This window comes from Miniopterus natalensis, chromosome X, assembly GCF_054644295.1.
Source record: "Miniopterus natalensis isolate mMinNat1 chromosome X, mMinNat1.hap1, whole genome shotgun sequence".
Classification (NCBI taxonomy): domain Eukaryota; kingdom Metazoa; phylum Chordata; class Mammalia; order Chiroptera; family Miniopteridae; genus Miniopterus; species Miniopterus natalensis.
The window spans coordinates 93,276,344-93,291,002 of NC_142103.1; the positions used below are offsets into that span (position 1 = coordinate 93,276,344).

A 14,659-nucleotide genomic window follows, 5' to 3' on the forward strand; every position below is an offset into this window, starting at 1 on the left:
TATTTGTTAGGGGTACGGATATCCTTGGCGTTAGGGCAAGAGCCGCAAGGTAGAGGGAGGCGATAGATACGGTGGCGGTAACTGTCAAGACGGTGCGTCTGGCCAGAGCGCAGAGAGCAGGCACGGATGTGTTGTTCAGAACTGATATCACAAACAGAGCTCTGACCTGTACGAGCATGTAAGTAACAATCCTAGCCAAAGCCACCACACAGATCCCTATCAGCCTAATTCCAGAGAGGGTTAGGATCCAGTCCTAAGGGTGGATTGGTGAGTTACAGGATGTCTTGTTGTCATGGAAGCAGGCAGTTAAGTAAAGGTCACAGTGTACTCATCTTCAAGGTTAATTGAAGCAAAATGTTAAGTTAACCATTACAGCGAAGGAAACGGATCCAAAGTCAGTTACACTCAAAGCACAAATGAGCTGAAAGTGCTGTTTCTTGGAAAATGATCAGTTTATACAGCTGGGACCTTCAGCCAACAACCTTTAAGATAATTAACACTGCAGATTAAGAGCACCCTGTGCAGTTTTTATTCTTAACAAGAAGCTGATTTCATCCAGGAAATGCTGTGTCACTAATTTCCCATAATAAAAGCGTAGCCAACATCACAGAGCACCTACCATGTGCCACGCGCTGTGCTGCACAGTCTCAATTTCATCAGTGCAACGAGCCCATGATTAGATGATATCAATTCCATTTTGTAGATGAGGTCACTGGAGTGTAGTGGGATTAAGGGATTAGCCCAAACTCCCACTGGTGGGAGGCACCACAAATCAAGACTTGAGTACCACCTACATACACTGCTTCTCATATCCCAAAGGACAATAGGCAGACTAAGACTGGCGGTGGTCCTCAGAATAAGAACTGTTTCCGTGAAAATAAATAAGTAGGTATCCATCTAATAGTTCAGAAACAATAACACTAGATGACCATTAGGTTATGCGATTTCCTGACTGTCTAACAGAACAAATTTAGACAACACCTCAGCATTACTTAAACCTCTGTTTGCTAGGAAGAATTGTATTGGGCCAATGGTATATTATGTTGAAAGAAATGTTATATTGCGCTGAATGAAAAATGCATAGGTTTAAAAGCTCAATGTACCTGAATTTTAACTGTGGTTTTGCCCCTAACTTTGCTTAGTCAAGATACTTAAAATCATCTAAGCTTTAGAGTCTTCATCCAAGAAATGGAAACGTCTACTTCCCCTGGATGCTGCATCTTCCCACTACTGTATCTGCTAGAGACTGGTACACAAAGGTAGGTTGCCTTCGCCTCCTAAAAAGAATAATTTCTGGTTCACTTTGGAAGGCGTGGCCAAGATGCTACATCAACATCTAGCTGATGGCTTGGGCAGTGTCTTCGTTACTCGTGGCTTCTACTTTGCCATTTGTGAAACTGGGGAGTTTGAATAGATGATCTCTAAGCTCAAGCTCCCCCTGAATGAATGAAAGAGGAGAAGGTTTTGGTTTGTCCTACACCAGCCTTGCCTAGTAATATACATCCTGGAGCAATTCTGGAGCACCAATAGGAGTAAACAGCCAAGGAAAGGAGCTGGAAATCAAGGAAAAGAGTAGTACACACATTTACATTTGTTCTTCCACTTGTGTCCCCCATCCAGAAAGCCTCCAAGGCCACTTTGGATAAAGGACAATTCAGTTAACACCTCACACATTCCGAGAAACCACCCCTAATACACAAACAGGTAGGGGCAGCAGGAAAGCGTTCCACAAACTCATAGGACTCATACATTTTGACATACAGCTCTATGTTCATAGCTTTTGGGCTTGGGCAAAAAGTCCCATCAGAAATAGCAATAAATTCTGGAAGGATTTAGGTGATAAGCCTGACTATGATAAAAGCACTGTAGGTGACTGAGTGTATAAAAACTTGGGCTGTGCACTAAAAAAAAAAGGAAACCAACCTTCAGTGTTAACCTATGTAAATACAGTGGTACCTCGGTTTTTTAATATAATCAGTTACGGGAGACCGTTCGAGCTCTGAAACGTTCGAAAACTGAGGGATCCACAGCCCACAGCTGGGCCTCAGGATCTTGCCCTCAGCAGGAGCCGCGGGGCATGTTCGACTTCCGAGGTGTGTTCGAAAACCGAAGCATTGCCTTCTGGGCTTACGGCGTTCATAACTAGAAATGTTCGTCCATGCAGACATTCGAAAACCGAGGCACCACTGTATGTGGGCAAAAACTGGAAGGCTACTGCAAAAAAAAAAAAAAAAATGGATGGAAGAATTATAGGTGATATTCTTTGCAAATGCCTTTAATTGTATGCCTTGATAATTACCTTACCAAAGAAGGGAACACAGTGGGAAACAATACATAGCACAATAGCTCACTAAGCCAGATAGACAAGGAGTTCATGCCAATGATTCAACTCCGGGTTCCAGTTACTAAATGCTCAAGGGTACTTTACACACAACAAAATGCTGAGAATAAACCCACATGGGGGAAAAAATACAACTTTTAGCTTCTATGTTACCTATTACACAATTAAAATCCTAAAACCTCGTTTTGGCAGGGCTGTGGAGAAACTGGTACACTTAAAGACTTTCCTGACAGCCCTGTAGAGTAGAGCTGTAAGCCCTGGCCCGTGTGGCTCAGTTGATTGGGCATCACCCCATGCACCAAAAGGTTGTGGGTTTGATTCCCAGTAGGGAGTGTGCAGGGGGCAGCCAATCGATGTATCACTCTCACATCGATGTTTCTCTCTCCCTCTCCTTTCCTCTCTATATCAAAGCAATAAAAGTATATCCTCAGGTGAGGATTAAAAAAAGAAAGGAAGAAAAGTGGTGGTATTTTCTGATTTTACAAAACCAACGTTTCCCAAATCTTGCCAACGGTATGATCAATTTCCCAACGCTTAATGGGAGGAAACCACTCAGTCAACACTAGGTCAGTAAGTGTGTCCGTGTCTCCCCTTCAAAAGCACACAAAAGGGCAAAGACATGGAACGAAACCAGAGCTACGCTTTTAGTGCCCAGAGCCTGATAAAACCAGGTTATGTTGAAATCCAGCCCTACCAGATCAATAAGGCCCAAAAGGCCAATTCTTTCTTGCAACTGAGATACTGGTCAAGATGCATTAAGCTAAATGAAATTGTTCTCTTGCCCTTTAATTCTGAGTAGTTGGCTTCTGTCTCCCAACAGGTTAGTCTAATTCTTGGCAGCTCCTCACAATAGAAAAACTCTACCACTTACAGAAAAGGTGTGTCTCGTGCATATATGTAAAGGTACAAAATAAAATCACCCGGAAACAGAAAATGATTGTTTTTCCCTTTTCCTAACACAATTAAAAACAAAACTACTTTTTAATATTCTCCAGAAACAAAATCACTGGCCTTCCCTGCTCCAAGGAACATAATGACTTAAAGACTCCAGGCTTTTCGAAGAGCAGTCATTTGGAACTGGAGTCAACCTCTTAGGGGGTATCAGAATCTTAAAATACTTTCTAAAGGAAAACAGGTGGCTGGGCCCTTGAACCTCAAGAATAGTAAAAACTGGGAAACTGGCTGCTGCCTTATAATAGCTAAAGGCTCAGAGGTTCACAGAACCAGTGTGATTCCGGTAGAAATCTCTTCTGTGAAAAGAAGGCCAGGTGGTCAGACAACCGGCTTTCTGGTGGTTTCATTTGGGAGATGCCACATTTAAATGTGGGGACATTACAGAAGTTTAAACGTCTATCAACTGCCTCAGTTAAAGTGGCAGAATGTTTAATAACCTTTCCACGGGGTCAGTGATCACCATTTATGGGGCGCCCACTCTGCAGAGAGCAAAACATTCTAAGGGGGCTGTAAAAGGTTACAGGGAAGCAAGGCCCTGCCCTCGGCAAACAAACAGTTTAGAATAAAATGAAATAAGAAAAGCCAGGTACAAATGCCTTTAGTACAAAAAGTGCAGCTATGCAAAAGACTAAGTGCAAAGGAACTGGAAAATAAAACAAATATGAAGTTAAGTTTGCAGGAGGGATAAAGATGCATTAATGAAGGAGCCAGAAGCAGACAGGGTAAAACTCAATGATGAAAAAGCACGTCTAAATGAAAACGTGAATCATTTCCTATGAACTCATTCATGATTCAGAAGGTTCTATTTTAATTTGTCGTACCAGTCCAAGTTCTCCTTTTCTTTTATCACTAAGAGAACATTTAATTCATAACAACTACTTAATAGAAAGACCTCAAACTTTTGCAAAGAACTACGAAAACATTAACTGCCAAGGACAATAAATTGGTCCTCAAATCCCGAGAGTAACAGGTTTCAGGGAAAAACAAACAAACGAAACAAAAATGGAAAAGTTATGTTGAGAAATAAAATCAATAAATGTTTATTCTGACCATTAAAATGTTATGTTCCTATTACTTCTAATAAAAATTAAGATATACCACCTGAAGCTGCCCTGTCCAATAGAAATATAATGTCAACCAAATATGTAATTTTAAACTTCTAAGCAGCCACAGTAACATAAAAGGAACAGGTGAAATTTTTGACATTTATTTACTCCAACATATCCAAAAGATTATCATTTCAACATGGAACCATAACAAAAATATATTAAGGTATTTTACTATTTTTAAAGTAAGTCCATGAAATCCAGTGTATACCTTATACTTACAATCTCAATTCAAAGTTAAATTTCTATCAGAAATAACTGACCCATAATTAGGTTTCATCAAATTTATAGTTAAGATAGAGTCACATATCCAAATTGTTCCAAACACACTTAAAAGTTTTCTAATTAGCCTTGGTCGGTTTGGCTCAGTGGTTAAGAGCATCGGCGCGCAGACTGAAGGGTCTTGGGTTCGATTCCCAGTCAAGGGCACGTACCTCAGGTGCAGGCTCGATCCCTGGCCCTTGTTCGTGTGCATGTGGGAGGCAACCAATCCATGTCTCTCTCACATCGATGTTTCTCTCTCGTTTTCTCTCTCTTCCTCCCTCACCTCCACTCTCTCTAAAAAAATCAATGGAAAAAATATCCTCGGGTGAGGCTAAAAAAAAAAGTTTTCCAATTAACCGAATCAAGTATCAGTTTTAAATTTAAATTACAATGAAATCAATTCAGTTTCTCAGCCACACTAGCCACATTTTAAGAGCTCTATAGGCTCGAGGGGCTAGTGCTGACCATACAGGACAAAGAAGGCTAAAGAAATAAATAATTATAGAGACAATCACTAGAACCAAAAATTCAAACCTAATTATTAAAAGTAATATAATAAAGCAAATAAGATATACAATATAGTAGAAAATTAAGGCATTAGCCCTGGCCAGTGTCCTCAGTGGTTAGAGCATCAGCCTGCACATCAAAGGGTCTCAGGTTTGATTCCAAGTCAAGGGCACATACCTGGGTTGCAGGTTTGATCCCAGCCCTTGTCAGGGTGAGTGCCAGAGGCAACCAACCCATGTGTCTCTCTCACATTGCGCTCTCTCTCTCTCTCTCTTCCTCTCTCCCCCTTCCCCTCCCTTCTACTCTCTCTCTCTAAAAATCAATGGAAAAAGTATCCTCAGGTGAGGATTTAAAAGAGAAAAAAGAAAATTAAGGCATTAAAAAGAGCAAAAGAACTGTGAATCGAACCATGACCTCTAGGTTCATAGGTTGATGCTCAACCACTGAGCCATACCGGCTGGGCGATGATTCTCTCCCATCATTGATGTTTCTATCTTTCTCTCCCTCTCCCTTCATCTCTCTGAAATCAATAAAAACATACTTTTTAAAAAAGCAAAAGAAAATTATAGATGCTTATCATAACAAATGACAGATCTGTCATATCAATGAATATAAATCGGTTAAACTTAACCACATAAAAGAAAAAGTTTGATTCACAAAGAAAAACCAACTTTATACTATATTTCAAGGCAATTTTGAAAGCAAAGTAATTCTGAAAATAAAATGATGGCAATGCTCTACCAGAAAATATAAACAAGAGGAAAATAGGGAATCTAGATAGATCTCAATGTCAAATAAGGTTGAATCCAGGCCAAAAAGCATTAAACTAGTAAAAGGACAGCACTCTATCGCTAAATGGTACATCTCAAAATGAGGACATGGCAGTTAATATCTAAGCAGCAAACATATTATTAACAGGCATAAAGCAAAAACCATAGGCAATATATGAAGAAATAGTCTCCTATTATTAGGAGAGTTCAACTTCTCTCAGGCCATGACAGGTCAAGTAGATTTTAAAAAGTAAAAGTAGAGAAAACTTAACATAATTAATGTGCTAGATTTGATATATCAAACTCTGTAACCTGAGAAGAGAGCATAAACTTTCTGCTGCCCAAAGAACATTCACAAGAAAGAACCAAATACTGGGCTACAAAATAAACATCAGTAAATTAAATAATGATTCAGCCAACATTCTCTGATCACAATGCAACAGAACTAAGCATAAAGAAAATTAGGGCTATAAAACTGTAGCCCTACATACTGAGATAAACAACAGGGTGGAAAAGAAAGTCAAGGTAGACATTAATGAACTAGAAACAAAAGTCATAAAACTAATCAACGAATCCAATCATATAAACAACCATCTAATCTAATCAGGAAAGGGGAGAGGAGAGGACAAATATAAAAGAAATAAAGGGGAAAGAGCCACAGAGAAAATTAAGACTGATAGACTACTATCTCAGCGATGCAAACTGACTTTAAATCTCAATGACTAGGATAATTTTCTAGAGAAATTTATCAAAATGGACTCTAGAAGAAACAGAAAATCTATACAGATCAATACTGAAAACTGTCAAAGAACAATAGCTCCCCAAACACACTAGGTTTAAAAGGTCTTATTAGGGGCCCGGCCTGCATGGCTCAGCAGTTGAGCATTGACCTATGATCCAGGAGATCTTGGTTCAAATCCTGGTCAGGGCACATGCCGGGGTTGCGGGCTCGAGCCCCAGCAGGGGGCGCGCAGGAGGTGGCTGATCGATGACTCCCATCATTGATGTTTCTCTCTCTCTCCCTCTCCCTTTGTCTCTCTGAAATCAATCAATATATATATATAAATATATATATATATATATTTAAAGGTTTCATTGGGGGATTCTAACAAATCTTTAAAGAACAGATCATTTGAAGGATAAATTGGTCTTAATATAGAAAAAAATTAATTTTTTTCTGAAACAAGCACGACATTGATAAGGAAGTCTAACAGACTGCTCAGACACGCAACATCTACAGATAAACAGCAGTATGGATCCAGGAACTCATCATACTATTCTCTCTACTTCTGCATGTGCTTAAAGTTTTCCATAATAGCCCTGGCCAGTGTTGCTCAGTGGTTAGAGCGTCGGCCCACACACCGAAGAGAAGGTTCGATTCCCGGTCAAGGGCATGTACCTGGGTTGCAGGTTTGATCCCTGGCTCTGGTCGGGGCACGTGCAGGAGGCAACCATTTCTCCCTCTCCCTCCTCTCCCTCTCCCCCTCCCCCTCCCCCTCCCCCTCCCCCTCTCCCTCTCTCTCTCTCTCTCCTCCCCCCCCCCCACTCCCTCCTTTCTACTCTATCTAAAATCAATGGAAAAATATCCTTGGGTGAGAATTAACACACACAAAAATTTTCCATAATAAAAAACTAAATTAAACGAATGTTTGCTCAAGGAGAGAAAAAAACGCAATCTAGATACCATTTTCCACTTATCCAAAGTTTGACCACAATGTGGTGAATGTGTAGGAAAACAGGCCCCTCAAACCTCTGGTGAGGATAAACAGGCCACCTCTAAGAAAGCAGGTTGACAATGTTTATCAAAGTTTCAAATGCACGTGCCCTTTGATGTCAGCAATCCCATGTTTAGGAATTTGTCCTATATGTACACACTAACACACGCATGAAATGCGCACAGTAATTCACTGTAGCACTGGTTGTCATAGCAAAGATTCAAAACAACCTACCAGCCATCAACAGGGAGTTGGCTAGTGAATTGTATAGCACAGTCATATAAATAAATTCTCAGAAGCCATAAAAAAAGAAAAACTTTCTGCCGATACAGCTACGGAAAGCTCGCTAAAGGAATTAAGTTTAAAAAGCAAGTACAGACAAAAGTATAAGCAAGGGCACAAACGGGGGGCTAGCTGACAAAAGCGGGAAACTGGCTTCTCTATGTCCTTTCCTACCTTTTGATTTGGGAACCATGTGGACTAGAATCTCAGACCAAAAAGAAAATTTCATTTTTCAAATCCCCATCCTTTAGAAGGCACTACTGCCATTATAAACTCATGATCCGTTTAGACCACTTGCTATTCTTGCTCCGCTTTGCTGTGTGGAAGGCCGTATTTCAAATACAGGCTGAGTTCAAGAAACTTTCATCATTTTAAAGGGCACAGAAAAAAAAAAAAAAAAGGCACACAGATGAAAGGGAGACAGAATCTAGATCCAAATCATCTAATTAGTGGTTTTCAACCCTGGTTATGCTTTAGAACTGGAGATCTTCTAAAAAATACCAATACCCTGCACCCCACTCCCAGACCATTAATATTAGAAGTTGGGGTGATGGGGCCCAGGCATGTGGACCATTGATCTAAATACTGCACAGCAGTGGTCCTCAAAGAGGCTGATTTTTCTCCCCCACGGGACATGGCACGGTCAGGAGATCTGTTTGGTTGTCACGACTTGGGGGGAGAGTTGCTGCTGGATCTAGTGGGTAGAGGCCAGGAACGCTACTTTAGTAAATGCACAGGACAGCACCCCCAGGACAGTGACCTGTCCCCAAATGTCAAGAGTGCTGAGACTGAGAAATACTCCTTTAAAATAAAAGCACTGCTTAATAAGATCATATAGGTTTCAACCAATGTCACCCAAAAAAATTTAATAAAAAAATAAAGTAAAAGCATTGCTTCTGAAGTCCCAACCAGTTTTAGTTTTCACTCTGAAACAAGGAATGCACTGGTATAATAAAGCTATTCCAGTGGCACAGAAAGGACAGTGTACTTGTTGATGTGGTTCTAACAAATACAGAAGCATAGAATTCCCTGTATATCCTTCCTCTGGTCCCTGTCTAGTTACTCTAGTCAAACATTTATGTCCCGTTTGTAAAGTAGCCAGGGGGAAGTTCATAAAGTTCACACAGTGGCAGCCTGTGGGTGAACAGGGCCCATGAATCTATTGCATTTGAGCCACAGGTCTTTTAAAATATAATGAACTGGACTCGTGGACATGAACAACAGTGTGGTGACGGTGGGAGGGAAGGGGGGTGGCGGGAGGTGAAGGGGGCATAGAGGGGATAAATGGTGATGAAAGAAATAAAATAAATAAAAATAAATACAATATATTGAACTGGTGCCAATCAGCTAGCTGCCCCTTCTGCAGCCGGCATATACCCGGGAGTTTGCCATAGTCCCCACCTGGCCGACTCATTTGCCCCTCCCCTCCTAGTCCTTGAAGTACTGAGGTGGCCTCCCCTGCAGCTCTCTCTAATTGTAGGGTACTTGGCAGAAAGCCTCTCTCCTCTTCTTCCCCCTCACCTTAAAAATACCCCCACACCCATTCTAAATGATAAAACTCCCACATCACTTACCAAAATGGAACTTCTATCAGGAGCTACAACTACGAGAAAGGTATTCTTTGAGATGGCCTTTGTGTAACAACTCTCTTCTGTGTACTACAAACAAGCTTGTAGTTCCTAAGAAATTCCACTACTGTACAATTCTACATGGCTCTTCTGTGAAATTCCTTATAAGGAAAAAACTTCAATTATCAGGCTTCTTCCAGTATCCTAGTGTATCCCTCCATCCCTCCCAAAACAGGTGAGAGGCCTTTTATGGGAAATGTCTATCAAAAAATTTGGTAATTTTCTTTTCAAAAGCTCATCACTTTTCCTTTGAAATTACTACCACAGAGTTTTGGAGCTGTGATTTAGAGATTACCTGATATAATCCACACATTTTATTAATGAGGAAAATGAACCCCAGTGAGGTTCAGTCACTTAGCCAAGGCCACACTGATGAGTTAGTGGCAGAGCAAGAATTAAAACATTCATTTCCAGACACTGGTCCCATGGGTTTTCCACGATAACACTATCCCCCACTGTGGTTTTCCTACTCAAATACCATCCTGCCAAGACACCTATTAACATGAGTAGATACTAGCTGCTTTAAAAATAAATCAAGCAAAATTCCCCCAAGCTGTTAGGGCTTTGTTTCAATCTGAGGGGGAAGCGGGAACTGGGAGTTTCTGGGTTCTTTATGTTCTTTGTTGTTGTTGTTGTTAATGCTCACCCGAGGATATCTTTTCCATTGATTTTTTTTTAGAGAGAGTGGAAGGGAAGGGGAGACACAGAGAGAGAGAGAAACATCGATCGGTTGCTCCAGCACTCTCGCCCCCGCTAGGCCAGAATGGAACTGGAATCGAACCTGTGACACTTCAGTCCAGGGCCCACACTCTACCCACAGAGCCAAACCAGCTAGGGCATCCTTTTGTTCCTTATTGTGAATCAGCCTGGCTCAGTTTACCCTAATGAAAGGTTGGTACCTTCAGATTCTTCTCTAAACCATAAATTAAGAAATAGCAAACATGCTATTTATAGCAACAGTGATATTTTCTTTCTAAACAATGAAGCCAGAAGCTGCCTCAAACCTCGAAAATTCTCACAAGTAGCCAGAGATGGTAGAGTAAAACAACTGCAAAGCTTCGGGGAGCGAAGTTTAAGATGCAAAAGTCAACACCTCATTGAACTTCGATTTTCCTCATCATTCTCTGGCAAACTGGCTTCTTAAAATTTAATTTAGTTTCCACTTTACCCTATTCCTCGCTTCTATTCCAACTTCAGCATGGACACCACATTTTGCATACTGGGTCCTCCCGGAGCATTCTAGCTACTCCACAACTTTAGTTTTATGCCCATCTGACACCATCCCTTGGCATTTACATAAAATTCATGAAATGAACAAACGTGAATAATGGGTTATTTCCCTTGGGAGCTTAGAACATCTTTGCTGCTCCATTTAATTTCCCTCCAAGGATGCCAACTTCCATTCTGATACCTGGGTTAGTACTTTTGATTTACTTCCAGGTGTTTCACAACCAGCCCCCTCGCATTCAGCATTTAGTATTCGCCCGGCGGTTGAAAGGGCACCACTCTGGGGACACACGATCCAATTAGCATAAGGTGGTGGAATCTATGCCCATCCCAGCCAGGCCTCCGGCGGGCTGCGGGCCGGGCCCCGGGCTCCCACCTCGCCCCGCGGAACTGCCCACCAGCCCAAGAGACTGGGGAGAAGGTGGGTGGGACACAAAAGTTGAGGCGCAACCAAAGGTGCTGGCCCCGAGGCCCGGGTTGTACGGGACCCTGCTCCGATGCTAGGAGCCCCCAGGTCCCCTCTTCCCCAGCATCTAAGGCAAACGCAGCCCAGGCCTCTAACTGTTTAACATAACACTGAGAAGACAGTTCGAATCGGGCCGCTCCAGCCACACGCCAGCACCTTACAGCAGGAAAGGAACAAAATGCCATTGCATAATTTAGACGACCTCAAGGTGTTTCTAAACAGCTCTTACCCAACCAAAAAAAAAAAAAAAAAATCTAAAAATAAAAACGTTAAAAAGCCACCCACATTCCGCTGGGAAGTTTTAAGGGCGGGGAGGTCTGTGTCAAGTAGATTTGAAGCTAAACATGCAGGTTTGGGGGGGAGTCCCGCCTGGGATGAGGTTCTGGGTCTACGGGTAGGCCCCCGACCGGTGTGCCAGGCCTTGTCCCTGCGCGTCCCGAAATCTGAGTCCCCGGGAGAGCCCCCGGGCATCCCGGAGCCCGGCCCGCGGTTCCCATGACTTAGGCTGCGGAGACCCGCGACGGCGGAGGGCCCGGAAGACAGCAGCCCCGCACCCCGGGGCTGCGGGGACCGTGGCCACCATGGGGGCCCGAGGCCCCGCACTTACCGAAGTCCAGAAACTGCTTGATGGAGAGCGGCGACGGGGAGAAGCGCGAGTAGCGCTCAATCTGCTTGGGCACCGGCTGCTTCAGCAGCCACCGGAACAGCCGCATCCTCGCCGGGGCAGCGCACACACCAGCCGAGACGCTCAGGCGGCCGCAGGCGCGGGTGCAGCCGAGAGGCGCAGATCCGGCACGTTCGCCGAGCGCGCAGTCCGGCCTCGGCCTCGGCCTCGGCGCCCGGGGGGTGCAGCCGCCGCAGCAACAGCAGCAGCAGCGGCGGCAGCAGCAGCACCTCCCCGGCCCCTGCTCGCTGCCCGCGGCTTCCCCAGGCCCCGCCTACGGGGGCGGAGCCGGCTGCCGCACGTACGCGGCGCCCGCGGGGAGCTGGGGGCCGGAGGGGCGCGGGGCCGCTCGCGCCGGCCGCTGATTGGCCGCCGCCGCCTTCGCGTTCTTCAGCCGCTGAGCGCCGGGTCCTTCCTCCGCGGCTCCTGGTCGCGGCCGGGCGGGCTAAGTGCCTCGACGGAGGGTCCCGCCCCCCACTGGGTCCTCGGCGGCCGAGAGGCGGCGGAGGTGCGGGGGCTGGGAGGAGGCTGGGGCCCACGTAAGCAACCTGATCCTCCCGCCGCTGCGGCCGCTGGCGGAGGTGCCTCTTCCGGGAGCCCCCGGGCTGGCAGCCGCGCGTGAAGGTGCTGCTTACACCCTCATACTCCGCCTCTCGGGCGCTGGTCGCCACTGAGCCGCAGCGGCCGGCTCGGGCTCTCCATCACCGCCACCGCCTCTGGGCAGAATCAAAAGTAAACTCACTGCTTCTGTTTCTCGCCCGCCCCCCGCTATTGGGCAGGATTAACTGGAACGTCACTGGCTCATTGTTTCGTGGTCCCCCCGCGCCCCTCCCCTCCCCACCCCCACTCTTGCGAACACCTTTGGACGGGACTGTTAGGTCACTGGCTCTGTTTCGTGGCCCGCTGCCCCCCACCCCCACCCCCCGCTCCGCAACCACCACCACCACCCCTCCCACCCGGGCCAACACCTTTAGATAAAATTGTTAAGTCACTGACTTTCACCACCACCACCACCACTGGACAGGATACAATTTAAGGTCACTGACCTCCCCCCCTCCGCCCCCTGTGCACTCCCCCTAACACCACTGCGCAGGGTTAACTAAGATCTCTGACTGCTTCATTCCCCCACCTCTACTACCGTTGGAAAGGGTCAAATTTAAGGTGATTGGCACTATCTTTCATACCCCCTCATCACTGCCACCACCCTAGGACAGCTCCCTGGCTGTTTCTTGCTTCCCCACCACCAGCACCACTACTTTGGCACAGAAGTCTACACTTACACTATGTATTCGTATTCTTTGTCTATATAAGAGTGAACTTGACCCTGGCCGGTTTGGATCAGTGGTTAGAGCCTCGGCCTGCAGACTGAAGGGTCCCTGTTCGAGTCTGACCAAGGACCTGTACCTCGGTTGCAGGCCCCATCCCCTGCGGGGTCAGGGCATTGATGTGTCTCTCTCACATCAATGTTTTTTTCTCTCTCTCTCTCCCTTCTACTTTCTCTGAAAAGCAATGGAAAAAATATCCTAAGGTGAGGATTAAAATTAATTAATTAATAAAAAAAAGAGTGAACTTGAACTCAGGGCTCAGTATATGAAATCATTATTTCCTAATGTGAACGTATGAAGTACTGCTTGCTTTAACCATTTCCACCAAGGCCTTATTTTATTTTTGGCAACATGTAAACATCAATTAAAATGAAAGGCAGAATGTTCTCTAAGGAAAGGTAAAACTAGCTAGAAACCACTCCTTTGGTCTGATTAGACTAGCTTTCTCACTGAATAGAATTATTGGTGTGTAGCTACTTCGCTTTTGTGCCTTCAATGGGTATTTATGAGCTCAATTCAACTGCATCTCTACTCTGAACTTAACAGTAATGCATACACTCAACGGCATCCAATGGTCTTCCCCACCTCTAGATTTTCAGGTCATCTTGGCGGTGATATGGTATATAGACTGCTGTGTCTTTTCCATTCAAACCAAAGCCTACAAGAGACATACTAGTAACCTCTTTAGCCAGGAGCTTTGCTAGCAGAACTAAGCAATCCTGTTGGTGCGCATGGGCAGCCAAGAAGACCTGCGGCCCGTGGTTCCTCCGTGACCTTCCCAGATGCTACCTGGAGGCAGAGTGTACTTGGTGGCTATTATGGGAGTCACCGAGCAGGAAGAATTTGAATATTGAAGAGGAAGATTTTCCCAATGTAAGCTGCAAATACTGCTGATCTTTCTGAGTTTGAAAATCACTTGCTTAACTCCTTCCTTTCCACCAAACAAAATGCTACTTTAAATCTATGTATTCTGTTGATTTGATGACCTCAACTGTCATGTGGGTAGTTTTATTAATGATTGTCCAAAAGGTGGCAAATCTTAGGGAACAATTATAATAGAAATTGTGTTCAAATGACCCAGTCCTAAGCTTGGTTCTATCATTAACTATCTGCACAACCTTAAACAATCACTTAGACTTTGTGTCCCAATTACTTCTGTCAGATAAAGATATCTGCTTTCTCTTCCTGGCATTTTTGACAATCAAATGAAATAAATCCTATCTAATATAAACACAAGACATTGTTGTACCTGTTTTACACAGCAACACATATACTTTTAGCTAATAGTTTTGTGTTAATTGGCAAAATCCAGAAGCCAAATCAGTGGGTTGATTTCAGTGCGGGTTGTACTTATAAGAGACAGGTCTTGAGAGTAATAAATAGATCTTAATGAGCTTTTTTGGATTCCTG

General features: G+C 44.3%; 1 protein-coding gene across 2 annotated transcripts in view; it reads right to left on the reverse strand.

Annotated features, from left to right (window-relative positions):
• Positions 1–12,134, reverse strand: part of PDK3 (pyruvate dehydrogenase kinase 3) — a 60,236-nt gene extending 48,102 nt beyond the window's left edge. For both annotated transcript variants that reach the window (XM_016209297.2, XM_016209296.2), the window contains exon 1: positions 11,868–12,134. In XM_016209297.2, the coding sequence (XP_016064783.2) occupies positions 11,868–11,973 (106 nt within the window). In that variant the 5' untranslated portion in view covers positions 11,974–12,134. The remainder of the gene's footprint in view (positions 1–11,867) is intronic.
• Positions 12,135–14,659: the final 2,525 nt, after the last annotated feature.